This window comes from Peromyscus californicus, unplaced genomic scaffold (genome assembly GCF_007827085.1).
Source record: "Peromyscus californicus insignis strain IS unplaced genomic scaffold, ASM782708v3 Scaffold_14__1_contigs__length_90479793_seg_1, whole genome shotgun sequence".
NCBI classification, from domain to species: domain Eukaryota; kingdom Metazoa; phylum Chordata; class Mammalia; order Rodentia; family Cricetidae; genus Peromyscus; species Peromyscus californicus.
Window position 1 is genome coordinate 2893575 of NW_026294435.1, and position 19618 is coordinate 2913192.

The 19618-nt window shown below is 36.3% G+C and overlaps 1 protein-coding gene across 4 annotated transcripts in view; it reads right to left on the reverse strand.

Annotated features, from left to right (window-relative positions):
- Positions 1–19015, reverse strand: part of Cdh7 (cadherin 7) — a 153818-nt gene extending 134803 nt beyond the window's left edge. Inside the window, exons 1-2 of one of the 4 annotated variants that reach the window (XM_052736454.1) lie at positions 18704–19015; positions 7328–7732 (exon numbers count right to left, since the gene is read on the reverse strand). In XM_052736454.1, coding sequence (XP_052592414.1) covers positions 7328–7537 — 210 coding nt within the window. In that variant the 5' untranslated portion in view covers positions 7538–7732; positions 18704–19015. Of the gene's footprint in view, positions 1–7327; positions 7733–17906; positions 18681–18703 lie in introns of those variants that run through there. The other 3 variants (XM_052736455.1, XM_052736452.1, XM_052736453.1) reach the window with 3 other exon arrangements.
- Between the last annotated feature and the right edge of the window lie 603 nt (positions 19016–19618).

A 19618-nucleotide genomic window follows, 5' to 3' on the forward strand; every position in this document is an offset into this window, starting at 1 on the left:
TCATTTCAAAGAGACACAAGGCAGGTTAGTACTGTGTGATATTCTAACAGGTTACTGTAAAGATTTACAACACAGGGCATGTTCAAGCCAGGCAGTGTTTCAGCCTTGATATGGCAAAGTGTATATGAGCTGTGATTCCTAACCAAGAAGCTATGTCCAATTGGCATCTACTTGCAAATGAAAAAGTACATTTCTTTATTGGATTCTCACTGGGTATAACAAGCACAAATCCAAGTGGATGGCCAACACAAAATGAACTCAATGGTCTTTTTGTAGACGTTTTGTTTCATTTGGGGCCTTTTTTTGTCTTACAGATCTTTTGCTTGTATATTGTGGTTTCTGATTTTGTGCCTTTACTATATTATGGGTTTTGGATCTCTCTCTCTCTCTCTCTCTCTCTCTCTCTCTCTCTCTCTCTCTCTCTCTCTCTCTCTCTCTCTCTTTCCCTCCCTGTGTGTGTATGAGTATGGTTTCTTGTGTGTGTTTTTTTCTTATTTGTTTGTTTTTCTGTTTTCTAAAGATGGAGAGAATGAAGGATGGATTTGATGAGTAGGGTCGAGATAATCTGGGATGAGTTGGAGGAGTGGATACTGACCAGAATATATTTTATGAAAAAAATTCAATTAAATATATATGTATATATGAATTACAACAATGACTAGCTAGATGGCTCACCCTGTCAGTGTTAGCTGTAGAAACACAAGTACCTGAGTTTGAATCCCCATAATCCCCGTAATAGGAAATCCACACATCGTGGCACAAGCCTGTAATCCCAGCACAAGAGACAGAAGCATCCTTAAAGCTCATCAAGAGCAAGTAAGCTAGACAAACTGGTGAGCTTCAGATTCGGGGACAGAAACTGTCCTAAAAACTGTGGTGGAAAACAATTGAGGATGGCACAGACACATACCTCTGGCCTCTGTGTGGACCCACATTGACACATACACACACATACAAACAACGCATACACAAAAATACAAAAACAACATGAACTCCAAATGCCTTTCAGCTATAAATTACATCAGGTTGGAAAAGTTTAAGGAGATAGGGCAAAATAAAATCATGATACTGGGTTGATTTCTACAAAGAAACTCACTATGACAAAATTTGAACAGAACTTGATTAGTAAATGTGTTATTTACAATACTTAGGCTACTAATATTTGATGGAACTTAATTTTGGAAGAGTAGTTTGCAATTCACTTCTAAGCTTAAAATAACTTAAAATTTTTTAAAATATGTATCTTCATTTGACAGATAAAGAAATTAAACTTAATTGTTTCAATGACTTACTCAAAATAATGAGAAAAATCACAGCTGTAATTTGTTTCTGCTTACTGATTTTCCTGCTTGATAATGATCACCCAGTAAAATTTAAGAAGGCTTTGCTCCACTTCCTAGTCACTTACCCCTTTTTACCTTGTTTTGAAGAGTGTAGGTAAAATATAAAACAATTTACAGAGAGGTGTGGACGCTCGTGCAAGCCTTTGCTCATGATTTCCTAAGTCAACACTTCTGTTCTTCCCTTCTCCAGAGATAAGGTTTAATCTTGAATTTCACTAAACTCCTTTGTCAGCTGATAACATGTTTTACTTATGAATCAGAGTGGACATTCTATCAAAACAAATCTTTAGTCTTAGCTCTTCCATCAAGCTCTATAGCACAGTGTCTCTTAGAGTAGTGCTGTCATATAGACTTGAGAAAGAAATGATAAAAGCAAGAAAAAAAAGAATGCAAAGGTCAGGCTTAACAACTCCTGAAAGAGACTTAATGGAACACAATATTAAACCTGTTCTAACTAAGACTTACAGTAATATGCTAATTCATGAAAACCGTTAGGACAAAAGTTATCCTTATAGGACATATCTCTATATTCTTAAATCAGAACACCTGTGTTTGCTTTATTTTTATTTAATTCCTAATTATCTTAGTGAGCCAGAGAAACTACAGTAACATCAATGGCTCTATGTCAATAGGATAACCACTTAGAACATGTCAAAAGAATGACAGTGCACTTTATGTAGAGACCTAATCAATATTTCAGTTTATGTCATGTCTTCTATACTTAAAACACAGTATAAAAACAAAGCCAGTGTAGACCATATTATATTCTTCATTTTCGCTGCTTCTGTTACAAAACGGGTGGCAAAAAGAATGTCAATAAGTACAAACAGACATCAAGGTGAGCAAGACAATTCAGTCATTCTGATCAGCATAGATTGAATAGGGAATTTTCATCCAAAACTATGTGGTTGTCTGAAATCCAATCCACATCTGCAAGTTCTCCAATCCTCCAACTTTTAGTTTTATAATTCTCCAATAGTCTTTGGGATTTGTCATTTTCATTTATAAATTAATAAAACAGTAAAGATGGAAATATACACTTAAATAATTGTGAGTTTCTGCATTTTAATATCACATTAGGATATATTCTATGTTCAATATTGTGAAAAACATACCAAACACAAATTTTGAATTATTGATTTTATGTGGAGAAAATTTATTTAATTTTTTATCTGGTACTGGATTGTTATGAGCTAAAAATAACTGCCTGGAAATATTTCTTTCAAAACATGAATTTATTTGTATCTCACAGAGCTGATCAATGTCTAAATTCTTTTGAAACCAACAGGAATTCCAGGCTTCTATTAGCAAGCTAAGAAAGTAAGGATAAGGGTCTTTACCAACTAATTGGTTATAGGGATATTTTGGAAACTATTTCCTATCTGTTCCTATTAAAACAACAAGAACAAAAACACCACCCCTTTCTCTTATATTTTGATCTGACTAAACACAACATATATGTTTAGAGGATGAACAATTTTCTGTTTGATATTTTTTTTTACGCTGCGGTATATATAATATATATTCAACCATAGAGATATGCTTTTCCTAAGTAGTTAGTACTTTGGATTTGTTATTTTCCTTTTGTGTGTTTTAGTTTTAAGACATCCCAAAGGAATATGATTTACAATTCATCTCATTAATGCTATTTACTTTGTGGTGAAATTTCCTTTCTGCGGCAGTGAGTGCAGCCACAATATTGGGAGATATTGAAGCTTGTGGAGAAAGGTGAGCTTGTGTGTACTGAAGGACATGAGTGGGGGATGTTCACCAACACTTTCAATTTAAAGGAATGTGAGTCAGGAATACTACATTTCTATGAATTTGATTTCTACTGGGTAATAGGTATAAATTCTCCCTGAATGGGTGAGGAAGAAGGGGGAGTAGAATAAAAAGCCAAGAGTGATGTTAGCAATGAGAGAAGCCGACTGTGGAAGTTGCAGGAAGAACATATTTCTGTGAATGTAATGGCCTAGGTGCAGCCATTGGTTGGCAGTCCATTACGGTTAACAAAGACAAAAAACACTTAATACCAGGGACAGAGTCTTAGTAGTCTTGTAAACAGATTTTTTTGGGGGGTAAGGTCAGGCAATTGGGGCACGTTAAGTGAGAAATACCAAGGTGAGAGGAAAATTGTACTGAAAAACTACATCAGTGTCAGTCAGGTGGTGGGTGGGAAATGTGGCCTCCTGTGTACAGCAAACAGATCCACTCTGACATGCCCACCAGAAGCAGAAAGGCTTCTTCACTCCATTTCCTCCCACAAGAAATGATAAGAAATGCTGAACAGCAGTAATTAAGCCCGAGGAAAGTACACTGTTACACTAAACAGAACTCAACCATGGTAACATAGGAGCTTTTTCTTTAATTCTGTGTGTATTTTCAATCAATAATTTATTAATTTATATTTTACAAAAGCAAAGATAATGATTATTACATTTAATACCCAATACAAATATATTTTGTATATTTTTAATATTTAAGTGATGTGTTTGTGTGTATATTTGTGGAAGGTTGTTCACATGAGTATAGAGTCATGGAAACAAGAAATCTGTGAACTGCCCTACTTGGGTACAAGGAACTGTACTTGGGCCCTCTGCAAGAGCATTACTTATTCTTAACCTTTAAGACATCTCACCTGCTCCCCAATATCTTATATCAATATTAAGTAATAAAAATAAATAATAGATGTCAGTATTTCTGTTTTAGATGTGAGGAAACAAAAATTTAACGACACTAGGTGACTTACCTTACATTATACACACCCATAAGTAGTGTCGGAAACAGCAACACAACCTGTCAATATGATATTCTCTGTACTTAAATTTTGTGACCCAATAAAGCCATGAAACTTATGACAGTCATCTGTGACTTCTTCTAATATCTGTAATTCTAGTTATTTAGCATGTGGCCAACTCCTTAGCATTAAAATGGTTTCACATTATCAGATGTCTTTGACAAGCATTTACGCTGTCACTTTGTCTCTCTTTCTGATCACCTGTTTAGGTATTTAGGTATACTCCATATCTTTGTCTACAGTATTTACTTCTCTGTCCTACATGCACATCTGATCACAGTCATTGCATACCTTAACTAAGCAAAAAAATACATTAATTTTTATTGTCCTACGAAATGTAATGGGTACAAAGCTATTTTCATTTTTCTGCTTCTTCAGATCCCTAACGCCCCCCCCCAATTCAAATTGTTAGCTTATCTTTACAAGATATATATGCTCTGTGTTAAATACAAATTGTTACTATGAGGTCTAATACTTGTTGCTCTGGAATATAAGTCCCTCTCTCCATCTCAAGTTCTTATAGCTTTTTACTTTTGTATTATAGTCATAGGTGGCTTTATTGTACTCATTTATGACTTGTGCTCTTCATTGGGAACACTTACACTAACACCTTTCAATACACATCATGCAAGAAAAAACACACTTACTTGCATGTCCAATTATATCTGTCAGCAGTTCTGATTGTGTAACACACACACAACTTTTTCTGTGATACAGACTATTACACAGCACAGTCTGGCCTTCAGTTGCTGTGTAGCCAAGAATAAGGATGACCTTGAAGTCCCTATTCTTCTGTCTCTATTTCCCAAATGGGATTGAAGACATGCACAATCATGCCTACAAATCTTGTAATACTTGCCATAGGAAGTAAACATACTATTGCTTAATAACCTAATCTACATTTGTAATTGAAGCAACTTACAGCATGATTTTTTTTTTATAATTTTAACTTGATATTTAGAGTTACATCTATTCTGAATTATTATATGATACATAAAGAGGGATATATTACGTATTTTATAATTTTGTAGATTTTAAAAATGTCAATTTGACCCTAATTATTCAGTTTTAAATACAGCGATTCAAATCAAGTGATTAGGAATATTTTGGCTGTGTCTAAAAGTATCTATACATGGTCACAAAAATATACTTTTGTGCAAAACATTCTCTTTGTGAATTATTTGAATATCATGATCTATCTAAGAAAAACTAAAGAAAGCTTAATTCATATATTACATAGCATAAAATGTTAGATTCTCGGCCAAAACCTTGGATTATAATTATTGTTTTCATTATTTTTTAACATTAATTTTTTTTATTTATCAGTTAGGGACCCATGTTAGGGATGCATGAGTGGTATTCAGAGCGCAACTTTCAGGGTTTAGTTTCTTTTTCCACTATGTGAGTCCTGGGGATAAAATTCACATCATTGCTTGGTGTCATTGCTTGGTGGCAAATGGCTTTTCCAGTATTATTTTTTTGTGCAAGGAAACAAATTAAGATGGAGTGAGAGAAATTTTGGCACATATATCTTAATAGTTGCATAAGGGAATTACTGTAATATATATTATAATTCCTTGATATTTAAGTGTGCTTTTTTTAACTTAAGGAAAATGCAATCACTGGTCCAAACTGAGTCCTGATCCACAGGCCTAAGACATATTAACAGTTTATATCTTTCTGCTTCCCATAAAAAGCCAATTGGTATCTTAAACATTACAAAGAAACAATAAATATTAAAAAATTAACTTGAACTATGTAGGTATTCATTCACTTTTTTTTCAAAATTTTAACCCATTCATGTGAAAAAAACCACCAATATAAAACATCTAATTTTTTTTGATCTTTCAAACAAAAAAATCCTGATTTCTCAGCAACTGTTTCAGTAAACTATGCTACATTTTATGAGGAATATACAGTTAAGATTAGTGAGATGGAAGAAAAATATATAGCGGTATAGTTCACTTACTGATCTATCCTATTCAGAACTCTCTTTTACCAGTACTGAGTGCCACACTGAGGAATTTGGGACATCTTAACACTTTGAAAAGCCTATCCCCTGGGAATAAGGTCTAAGCAAAGTGAGCATCAGGCCATGTTCTCTTAACACGCCCTTTAGGTCACAGAGTTTTCAAAGGAATGTTTCCAATCCAAGTATTTAGACAAAAAAATTAAAAAAGTTAAAAAAAAACTCCATCTGGCTGCCAAATGCCACCAATACATACACCATAAACTGTTCATCATTTGCCTAATAGCATCTCAAATTGAGATCTACTCATGCTCATATGTAACAGAAAGGACATTTTCCAAAAAAAAATAATAACAGTTCTATGAAGATAACCAAGAAATTGAATTTAAACTGACTGTAATTGAAGCCATGAGATCAAAGAATTTCATGTTGCAATTTGTAATGCTAAGTATGGGGAAAGATACTTAAGTATGGATGTAGACATAATTGATAAGGTATAGATATAATTGACAAGGTATCACATAACTGTCTACTGGAGAATCAACTGTAATGTTTTGAGAAAGGAGCAGATTGTTTCTTCTATGGCATAGACACTGGTAAGTTGAGGATATTCCTGTAAATAACTCTACAACTTATCACCCATAATCTTATAAATAACCCTGATGAAACTTAGTGGATCACAGAAATGAAACAAAACAAAAAAACACAGCAAAGAAAAATCATGAAAGCTGATGATGGGGGACTAGCTAGGGAGGCAAAAGATATCAGTGGAAGTAGGAGGAAGGAATTTCTTGAGAATATTAGGTATGGCTTTGAATATGGTCAAGATTAATTATATACATGTATGAAATTGTCATAATGAGACTCATCATGTCCAGTTATTATATACTGACGAAAACCTTTCAATATCAACTTGTGGAAGAACCATATCACTTCAGTTTTTAGTGGGTCATCTTGTTCTAATTGGGGTAATAAGAGCTTAGCAGCACGTTCCAATAGTGGTAAACCAGGCCTCTAAGATTTAAGACAAGAGCACCACTCCTTAACCTATGGCTTTACTATTTCACCTGACACAGTAGTTAATGACAGAAACATCATAAGCTCTTTCAAAAAGGAACAATTTCTGCTTTTATCACTAAATAAAAAGGTAGCAGCTCTTCATCCAACCACAGAAATTGACAGTAGCCATTTGAAACTTTGAAAGGCCAAATGCCTTACCTTGCCTACATAGAGGGGTTCTGAACCCATGTATTCTTCCAGCACGAAGAACTGATTCCACACCCAACTGCGCTTGGTTCGGGATCTTCCTGACTGAAAATACGGCTTGGATCTGGACCTTGGCAGCTCAGCTTGACTTGTCCCAGAGAAGCACAAGAAGAGAGCTATAAGCTGTAGAAAATGGCACAACTCTACTTTGCCCAGCTTCATCTTTTTTTTTCTTCCTTTTCCCTGTATAAGAAAAAAACCTTGACAAGAGGATAGGCACAGTTCTAGCTGGCTTGGTGGCTTGTGGCTCCGGCAGTGTGTCAGCTGGGAGTCCAGAGATAATAATTTGTAGAGTGCTGCACTGGAAGAGGTCACCAGTGCTGAGCAGCCCTTGCCAAGGAATGGTGTAATAGGTACCTAGAACAAAGACAAGAGCTGGTGTCAGAAACGAGAACATGCAATTGGGCTAAGAGTTCAGTCGTGAGCAATACTGAATTTCCAAAAATAGTGTTTGGATAATCATTAAAATATTAATATGTACACTTAGAAAATTACAATAATAGTAGACACATTTATAAATTACATAATTACTGCCATTTGCAGAATTATCTTTTTTTCTACAGCGCAATTTCCAAGTTTCTTCTAGGGCATAGCATTTAATCATATGATTTCCTCTACACAAATGTAGAACATTATTTTAAAACATTATTTTAAAGTTAGCCTCTTTATAGATCTTAATGTCAGTTGCAGTCATTGGTATTAGGATGTGAAAACTAAATATCTCAAAGCAGGGATTTAAGCAACTGGGAAGGATATATGCTGGTTTAAATCTCTTCAGTGAAACTGTAAAGAAAAATAAAGTACATAGTGATTCACAACTGACTGATTGATTCTGAGTCACAGAACACCAGCTGTTTTGAAGTGTTCTGATTTGATTGTGATCATCCAAAAAGCGGAGTGGCTTCCATTTTCTACCCTTCAAACTTATTGTCATGTTCACTGTGCAGCATGGTCGCTGTGCTAGTTCACCTAGTCATTTGTTATTCCACGAATCTTTATTAAATGCTTTATAACACGACTTCTGCGTAGTGGCCTTCCTCCATAAGCAGTTACAGAAGTGACCCATAAAGCGCCATAGGTAGGCAAGGAAACAACTGTATTTGCTGAATCTTATTGATTTTTGGCTTGCAACCAGGTGGTGCTTCAGGGACAGCATAAGAAAAAATCCTTTCTCTGGTGTCGACTTACTGCAGGCACAGAATCCTGATTATGCAAGAGATATAAAATCAGTTACAAAACAAACTTCCTTCTACACCCCCAAAACACAGAGGAATAAGAATTTACTACAAGATTCTCACTTAAATCACTATGTTACACTCTGTGAATTCATTTTACAATAGGATAAATATAGAGGCTCTCCCCACCCCCCCTCTCTCTCTATCTCTCTGGGTGTGTGGTGTGTGTGTGTATGTGTGTGTGTGTGTGTGTGTGTGTGTGTGTGTGTGTGTGTGTGTGTGTGTGTGTGTGAGTGAGTGTTTTGAGAGCAGATAAAATATCAATAACATAAAGCCAAACGTTCCCTACCTATTAAAACAGAAAAAGTATTATCCTTAGAAGTTCTTATATCTTTCATATTTTTACTATCTACTCTGAAAAAAAACGTGTACCAATCAATAGATAAGTTCTTTAGACAGTTAAAAATTTAAGAAAATAGCACGTAAATAGAAGAAAAATGAACATAGAATTATCTAAATTTCTTGAGAATGTAAACCAGTTTACAACTGGAAGAAGAAACAAATCCAACTGACCTTTAGTTCTGTAAAAACTATCATATAACTTTAAAAAACTATCTGTATAACATTTTGGTATTCCATAGAGGATTTCAGTAAGATCCAACATTCAGAAAATAATATACTCTTCTAACCACCAGAATGAGGGACTTCCATTAAACTATAGGAACTATAGCCTGCGGTGAATTCAAGGTCCCCAAATCCAGTGACCAAAGGCAAAGTGAAACAGATACCAGGAGGGGACAGAGAGGATGGGCGAATTAAGCTACAAAAATACAAAGGGATAGGAAGCTAATGTGCAACAGAGTAGATTAAAACTGCTCTGTGATCTATTATGTGTTTCAAGCACAGCAGCTTAGCAGGGAGAGTCAAGCAAGACCAAGGGTGCAGTGAGTGTGGGTAAGGAGGGGGAAAGCAGTCTGCATTTCCTGCATCTAACAACAGAGTGGAAAAAGATGCTGTGGTCAAAGTAGTCAGATAGCACACAGCAAGGAGGAGCTACAGTTTCGCAGCTCTCATTTCTTCAGAGAAAGTACTTTTTTAAAATTAAAACTGGATTTTTCCTTAGGACAAAAAATAAATAAATACAAGGCAAGCAAATTATATTACATAGGTTATGGAATGCCTGAGAGGACTTCGTGCCATTGTTTCAGCATGAAAACATATCAAATTTTTAAAATGAATAAACATTAACAGCAAATTATTTTTGGAATTCAAAACTTGGGGGGTTAGTCCAAATACATGTTGGAAAAGAATATGGGTGTTTCCATCTGATACATCAATATTAAACTTAACAATGCATAATTAAGTTTATGAATCTAAAATCCATGATGTTTGATAACAAAAAATTAGAAGAAACTAAGTAAACTTCAAGATAAGGTCTCAAGCACCTTAACCTACCTGATGAAAGTGATTGCAGTGACAGCAGCATTAGCAATAGTATCTTGGTAGAAATAGGCAAGAAATTATAAAATGCCAAGAATAGTTCTTGGAATATGTAAAGGCCATTAAAAATAGCTGTTATAGTTATTATTATCATAATAATTTTCTGTGTTTGAAACATTATAAGAAAATTGTAGGTTGTTAGTGAACTAATGTTACTTTTCATTTCAATATTACCAATAGTAAAATCATTTAGATACTTGTTACCCTAAAAGAAAACATTCTAAAAAGGGAGATTTGATGCGATGGAACTACACACTCATGAATCAAAAATAGTCACATGGATGGGAGGCTCCAAAATGCTTGTTGATGGAAATTTTTAACTATTTTCAAAAGACGTTTTGGTAAACAAAACACTGGATTAAAACAGAACTTAATTTAAGTTAATCAAGGATATCCACTTACGTTGGAGAAAGAGACCATAATACTAATGGGGTCAGATGACTAGGGTTTTGATATACAAACTTAGGTCCCTCTGTAATTTCATTTTCTGTATGTAAAAAAATTAAAAGCCTAGAGTAAATATCACTACAAAGTCCGAGGTATTTTCCCAAGTCCTACTTTTAGGATTTTAATAATTGCTTAGGAGTAATATTGCCAGCTGTAAAAATGTGATGAAGAGCCTATTGTTAATAATTAAAGATGAAGAATTTGAGAAGTTTAAAATGGAATCAGATTGTAATAGAAGCACTTGGTCTTCTGAAGCACAGTGTGCTGTGTAACAAACCTTGTTCAATTTATTTTTATTGTCTCTTGAAGATTATTTCTCATCTATACAAAAACGTCGGAGGTTGGTCAAAGCAACTAGAACACAAAGACAAGTCTAATCACTGAACACATCATGACTCTTGAGAAAATATAAAGAAAGGAAGATACCTGAGAATTGTATGCTCTCTTGTTTAATAAAGGATTTTAAAAGTAGCTGAAATGAGAGCTAACCTTGATGCACAGGTATGTACACATTGTCATTATAGCTGTGGAATCTAGAACAGGGTAGAAATTCAGAAACATCTTCAGAGAATGTCTGTATTTATTCTAATCTATTTAATCTGCAGTGTGGAAAAGTAACCACATAACAAGTCAATATATGAATTCTTTGGCAATTCTAGAATGTTAATGAATATCAATCATTTTGTAAACAATTGTAATGTATTTTGCTCTAGCATTTGAATTATTTGTTATACTCTTAACCAATCATCTTTATTTTTCTTTTAGCCTGAATTATTACACCAGAATAATTTCATTGGTTTTGTGTACAAGATAGTATAGGGGATTTCTGTTATGCGATGCAGATAGACGTCACTGTAATACTCTTTATAGAATTATTTTAAAAACCAGAAAATAGTATTTATATAACTGTGATCTGAACTTAGTGTGCTTGTGTCATATTCACCAATATGTCTTTCAAGGTCAACATTCTCTAAATCTTTGCTTCCTTTGCAGACCAATGTGATTCTCAAGATAAAATGACTATATAGCATTTCAGCAAACTCACTGTGCTCTGAGTTGGTATATTATGTAAGAAAAAAAGAACTCCAACTTTTATTTCAATAAAGATAAACAAAAATATAACAACAACCCTGGAGTTATTTCTGTATATATCAAACAAAAATAACTAAAATTTGAAATTTCATCATGCATTGTGCAACTTCTCCAGATAGTTTTCCTTTGTTCTCATGATATGTGTAATGGTGTCATAGTACTGCTTATGCATGTGAATGATTTTAAGCACTGAACAAAGCACATTTGTCAATATTTCATAATAAACTCAATATTATCTCCTAAATCTGTGTCCTAAAGCAAGAATGCTACTTCACTGTTTTTCCTGCTGCCTTCCCACATATCTGAGTTTTACACGCACATGTTAACACAGAACTTATGTCAGAAATAAGCAGAGACAGCAGTGTCCATACTCTAAGCTGGGTATCCTGTCCTCGTGGAAAAACTAAGTTAGGTGGTCAACTCTCTGGGGTTTTGAACAACTGATCTCTTTTCTACTGATGGCTCAGAAAATGTATAAACAAACGTACTGATATAAAATGGAGATAATTTCTACAAATTGTGATCACTTTTGGGATGATGACAGATTTGGAGCACTGCAACTGAGAAAAAAAGTAATTCCTTATATCTGAGAAGAGGACTAAAAGCGGGTCAGAGAAAACTGTTTACGAGGGGACTGCACTAGCTGGAAATGTGAAAGCAAAATATTGAAAGAGATTTTAAAATACTTTTGTTTGTTATTTATACTTTAAAGGAAAGATTTATATTTTATTTATAATAATTTTTTCTGAAGTTGCTTATATAAATTTCACTACAAGTATTACTATAATAAGTGTAATATACTTACTAATCAATCAGATTAAATATCAGTGCCTTGGAAAGGAAATGTTAAATGTATTGAAGCACAGAGAAAAAGGGAAACGCTGAGCATCAATCAATCTGACAGTACTTACCTAACCAACACCAGTTATTTGAACTAAAATAACTGCATTAGCAACCACTTTGTTCCATATATTAGCTTCACCAGAGTTGCAAAGAATTATTTCCGAGTAGATTGTTTATTATATATTTAGGCTTACTAGAGAATATTATTTTATCAAGATGAGTTCATTGTTATAAATTTTTGACTATTTTCATTTCTTGTAATTTCTGTCAAACCACTTTTAAAATCTAAACAAGTATCTGCTATTCTCTCAATGAAATGTTTTATTTGTAGTTAGAAGCAATGATTGAGGGTCCCTCCCTAACCAAAAAAATAGTAAAAGATTTTATGCTTCAGCATATCATCAATCAGCAGAAGTGCAAATCGCCTAGAACCTGCGCCATCTGAATTAAAGTTAGCTCATGAGGAACATGATGAGCAGTGTAAAGTAGCTCATATTCAGGCCCTGCATGTTAGCAGATAGCTGTAAGAGTTTTTAAAGCATACCTAAGAATGCATTAAGGGCTAGAAAGATGGCTCAGCCTTTAAAAGGCAGGTTTACAGCTAAAATGCACTGAGATGCTCCCTGTGACTCCAGTACCTGGGAGGCAGAGGATAGTATTCAAGGCTATCCTAGCTTATATACAGACAGCTTGGTTGAAAAACAAATATGAACAGCAACTAAAAGATTTGTCTGACAGTGTAGATGTGTACTATTGTGTTTTGAGAAAAGAACACTGTGTTAAATGCTTTATAGAAACAGATGTGATATGTAATCACGGATAATATGACAGGAAACAGATTACTGGCTTAGATTTTGTAGTAATTGGAATATATTTATTGATGTCCACTATAACTAAGCAACATTTTATTTCAGTTCAAGAACTTTTGTTTTCATAGTTTTGCTAAACTCTAGGCAAGGAACAACTGCTTATGTTGTCTGGAGTCTGTATCAAGTCTAGTTCTGAAACTGCTTTAAGATATAGTTAATGGATCTCATACTAACACATAATTTACTTTCTATTGATAATATTGATTTAAAGCAAGAGGGCCTAGCACTTTAAAATTAGTATAATTCATGATTAAATAAAACAGGACAGTGCAAAGATAAGTGAAACAGTTTGCATTTTTTTAGAAAAGTAGCAGTAGACCATTATATTTGAAGACTGTCAATGCATTTAGTAGAAGGGACCATGAGATCCAGAAACAAATTCATAGCAGTTGGCTGACAAGCAATTCCAGAATCTTAACTGCTATTCGTTTGGGTGCATTGTTGTCTTATCATTAATAATCACTAATACAAAATTATTGCTGTGATAATAACAACTGAAGAATCATTGTGCTGTTGATCTATTTCAAGGAAACTGTCATGTCCAAGATTGTTTTAAAGTTTTAGCACATTTTGAGAAACAGCACATTTTTAATGAATCCTTATGAAAGAAAAACAACACACTTGCTTAAAAGCAGAAATATAAGAACACCAGTAGTTAGAAGGTACTGTACAGAATATACATATAATGTACATATATAAATTATATATATGTAAATTATATATGTATATCCCTTTAAGATCTTCATGCACCCTTGCTTCCCCTGGATAGCAGGCACCTGTAACCAATGAGGTCCTTTCTGTTATTTAAAAAAGTTGGAGTAGTTGGTTTGGCATAACGTATATTACATCTCATAGTTGCTTTTATTTATTTATAAAGTAAAATCATTTAATACATTTTAAATAAAGAGATGCATTATAATATCTTTCAATTAATGGCTGAGCACATCAGAATTCTGCATTTGAGAGAAAAGACTCAGACAAGAAGCCTTTCAGAATATTAGCCACATTTCTTTCCTACTATGTCATTACAAGCCATGCTAGTAAAGGCAATTTCTATGAAAGAGTCAAAGAAAATGTCACTTCAATGCTAAGAATGAAATACTCTGTTTTTTTTTTTTTTTGAGAGTTCATGCTGGAGAAAAACATGAAGAACTCACGAATATTCTGCTCTTGATACTTACTGGAAGGTGTTGATAAAGCTACAGAGGAGTAACATAAGAAAAATGAATTCTACAGAATCCTCATGAAAAGTCCAAGGTCACATAGATCCTTCCTGATGGTAGTGGGGACACGCAGGTGGTGGCAGTATTTTCAGATATTTGCTAAGAATTACTTAGGTAGTCAATCCCTTTGTTATGTACAGTCCTCCAATATCCCATCTTTCTCATGAGCAAAGTATACACAATCATGTTGAAAGTTTTTACTAAACCTTAAACTTGAAATTTTTAATGTAAGAAATAATTTTGATTGTCATTCAGAAGAATGGGGGCGGGCAGGATAATGGTAAAGGGTTAAACGGACCTGTTTTCTAGCAACTTTCTTCAATGTATTAAAAAATAGACAATGCACAGTATACAAAATTAGGATTAGCATCTCACAACTAAAATACCTTGACAATCAGAAGGTAAGTTAATATACTAAAAAGTTAACCGTTTCCACGGGAAAACTGAACAATATTCCACTGGGAATTTTAGAAATAGGGCATAAATTTAGAACAGTATTTTATAATATAAAATGGATAAATGGGACCAATTCGTTTGTCAAAATTACTAATATACCAGTTGTGTCTTATGTGTTGTTACCATAAATCCTACCATTTGAAGATGTCGGCTACTATTATCATTCTAAATTTAATTTTCCATCTTCAGATTCTAGTATGGCAATTCTAACTGGACAATTAGCTGAATGTATATACTATTTAAAGTTTTTCATAACATTCTGTGAATTTAATATTGGTGAAATTCCACCCCTTTGTATTATGAATTACATATATATGTATATATAACTTTATATATATGTGTATATAACTTTATATATATATTTCATTTCAATTAGTGAGCCTTAGGACTTTCTGGGATATGACAATTCTCTGTAATGAAACCATGATGAAATCCATTAGCTCCCTAGGCCATACAACATTATAGCCACAGACCACAATCTCCTACTGATTGATATCTGGCCTCAGTATGCAGGCAGGGGCCCTGGAAATGAATCACATAGCCTGTAGTGTGCATCTGTTTATCAAATGAGGGGGAAAACTTCTCTAAGTGAACTATAGAGTTGATTTCACTGAAGCACAGACAACCACTACTTTGAGAGAAAGAAATAAAAAATGAGAAAGACACATGGTTTATATGGAAGGAGGAGAGAAGCCTGTATAAATTAAGAAGTAAACAAAGTGACAAAGCAAGGCGTTCTGAATTATTTATGTAATAACTGAATGGAGATATTGTACTCACAGGGCTATATCTTTATATTTTATTCTTATAAGAAATCATGGCTTTTCCAGTTTTAAATTTTAATTTGCCCTTGTATTTACCTTGTGCCAGGTGTGATTTCCATGAAAGGCTTCATGTTTCAGTGAACACTATACAAAATAGCAGGAAGTAAAGTCTGGAATAATAAAAAATCTGTGCTATAATAAGAAATGAATGCACGGGCAGGCGTCTGCATATTCGATTGCCCTGGAAATTTTGTCACTAAGGAGTGCTGCAGAATGACAAGGTGGGGGAGGGGCAGTGATCAGAGGGGTTTCTCTGCAGAGCCAGCAAGTTCCCATGGGAGGCACTGTTGCACTGCTGGTCACAGCTAGATCATCTCTGCTTGCTCAGGCAAGGGAGATGGTCACACAGGACTCACTCGTCACATGGTTTAGTAGCTTGTCCTCAGCTCCCCTGTGTCACCCCAGCAAGGAGCATCAGACTTCTTTATTCAAGGTAGAAACACTTGCATTGCACTCCCTTTGAGATTAGCTCATGCATGCTGGTTATTCTGGAAGTTTCTGAAACTCCCAATTTAGGCTATGCCTTTAAAACCTTCCAAGCAAATAAAAACATATTTTTTTCAACCAAGAGGAAGAGTACTAGATGTGATGAAAGCTGTTAAAGCAATAAATGTAAAACATTGTAAAATCCATGAAAATTGAAATCACTCAAAAATAAATATGTACAACAGAGAACAAACTATGGATTTAATACATTATAATACACTTTTGAAAGATCTAATAATGTATTGAACTTGAAACATAGATGTATTCACTTTTTCTTACCACATACAGTCTGAGAAATTTAGACCAGTATTGCCATTTAGAAACCAAAATACTGAATAATAAGAATGCTGGCAAGAAAATGATGCCTGAGACGAGACAGTGGTTTGATTTTTCAGACCAAAGAAGACTGAACAGTGGCCAACAAAATGTGCTCTCCTCTCTCTTCCCCATTGGACACTAAAACCTACAGTCAATTCGAGTTGCAAGAATATAGATGTCTTACAAGTAACCCTTTTTAAAACAAAGAAAGAAAGAAAGAAAAAGAAAGAGTTCTCTGCTATTAAATCAATAAAAGTAGACTTAGGAAGAGTGGTGCGTCTGTCAACCGAGAGTTAACACAATTCTAGTGACCTATCACAGTCCTTAACTACAATAATATCGCACCCTGCGAGTGCACATGCCCTTTAGTTACACCGCAAACTGTAATACCTTCAAGGAGGGGGATGGGTTTGCTGCTTTATTTTTCTTCACACACAGAATTTCAGGAAGCTTTCTCAGACAAAACAATTAAAATTGGATGTCATCTCACAGCTCCCCCCAGTCATTGACAACTAAACAACACACAAGACAGATTTTCATAAAGTTGCTGGCCTGACTAGCACCCACACTTTATCATTTTACATCATACTTTTCAAAATAGGCCCTCAAAATGAAGAAAAACATTTTTAATGCATTTCTCTTTCACATAGAGTAACAAGAAAAAGCATTAGGGTCAACATAATGTCTACCTAGTTCTTTAGAAAATAATCTGTTCTGGTGGGTTTCTAGTAGCTGCAAATATAATTGCTTTTTCCCTTAGTTCTTCCTTCCCATGAACAACTTCTCTTTATAAAGACAGAAAAACTACTTAGATGTTGCTTATATTGCATCAACACAAACTTTCCTTTGTTAAAGCTTGCTGCTCTTTAAAACATACTTTTTTTTGTATGTGTTGGCAATCTGTCTTTACCAATGTATATCGTCAATTTGCAATGTCGATATAGTGACATTAATTTTTACTCTCTGTATAGACACAGATATAAAGTTCTGTCCACCTGCCTCTGTATGTATGTATGTATATATATATATATATATATATATATATATATATATATATATATATATAAAACTTGCTGGGCACTGACATCGTGAAGGGCAAGTCTTACTTTTATAAATATTGAATTTAGTACATGACCTAAAAAGGACAAAATATTTCCTGCAAAGTAAAAAGTGTTCTACAAATAGTCATGGTTTAGTATGCAGTTCTCCAGTCTTGAGATGCTCAACCTATGATTTTTTTTCAACAGCTTATGATTACTCCAGTGGTGGCTTAACTCATTTTGATAATCTTTACTCACCTGAACTATGACATCTAAGAAATCCGAAGGGTTAAGGATATAAAACGTGAAGGCATTCAGAGCAAAGGTCCTTTTGTATTAATCCACGCTAGAAGGCTGAATACCAGCAACTAGCCTTGTGCCAAGTGAACCCAAGAAGAAGTCCAAGCACAGCATACATTCCAGAGAAGCAGGGCGCCCTTTTCCCAGCTCACACCTAAGGTTCAACGAGGAGGAGCCAGAGGCAAACCCTGCAGATGCACCCGATCAGCGGAATACTAATTACAAGGAGGGGAAAGCAACCTTAAGTGATTTCCACATCCACACAAGGCCAAAGAGGTCTAGTGTAGACAGTTCAAAGGATTCCTGCTCCCACAGGCACACACCTTCCAGCCAAGACCTCTGCAGAAGCCGGCGGTACAGGCTGCCCGGAGTTGCGCCAGCATCAGTCCAAGGTTCAGGGAAGGGTCCGCTGGGTACCTCTTTGAGGACAGCGGTGCAAACGGCGGTTGTTTACCTCTGCATCTGGAATGAGCTGAGATTCGCTCTTACCCTACTTGCCTCTCGTTGTGCCTGGTGTCTGTCAACATTGCTTTCCTGGCCAAGCGCATGAGAGCTCGGTCCTCACGCCTGTCCTGCCAGGCAGAAGCACATCTCACGACAGCACGCAGTAACTTGGGAACGCCGCGGGAAACTCCTCACAGATACCCCGCCCGCTCTCTCTGCTCACAAATTTGTCCTGCTCCCCGCGGTGCGCTGCGAAGGCGCGCGTTTGCCTGGGCGCCCTCCCTAGCCCCAAGCCCAGCACACACACTCACCTAGTGCCTCGCTACCCTGCTAGCCGCGTCAGATCCCTGAAACCACAGCGTTTGCATCCGAAAGGATGAGCGCTTGGCGTGGGGGATGGGGGTGGGGGGCCCACGGGTGCCCAGAGACGCAGTGTTCACAGCTATGCGCGCCAGGCGGACATGGAGGCAGGAGATCCGCACCTGCTCGGCCCGCGGCCGTCGCTCTTCCTCCAATCACAGCGCACTCCGCGGGGCGCGGGGACCCTGCGGGGCCTTGAAAGCCAGGGTCCCGCTCCCTGTAGTGTATGGACGGGCCATCGTCCCCCCCACCCCGGACCCCGGACCCCCGACACACACACACACACACACACACACACACACACACACACACACACACACACACACACACGCACACGCACGCACGCACGTTAGCTCCTCAGCATGGTAGTCTCGGGTACTGAGTCGGGAGCCAAGCCGAGCGCGCGTCCCCGGAGAGGTGGAGAGGGTGAAAACGGGTGACAAGGAGAGGGAGCGCTGGGGCCCGCCCGGGATTGAGCGCTAGAGGGTGGGGCGCATCCCAGCGGGTGACCACTGACAGCACCTGGAGGGAGAAGCCACCTGGACTTCAGGACCTCCTTGAGACCCGGGAAGGGCTGCTGGCTGTCCACTCCAAGAGGGAGCCAATTATCCCGCACGCGCGCGCACACACCCACACCCGCGCGCATCCTCCTCCTCCTCCTGACTGATTGATCTGCGCAGATGGATTTTTTCTCAGGGAAATAAGGACGGTTGAAAGCGGGAGGGGTGCAAGCTTCCCGGTCACTCCTCCCTGCCCCCAAAGTATTTGCATCTGAAAGCAAGAAAGTGGGAGACTTTTGAGTTTGGAGAATTCCTTTTTTTTTTCAAGCCCCCGTACCCCCTCCCTCCAATGCCTGTCTAAGAAAC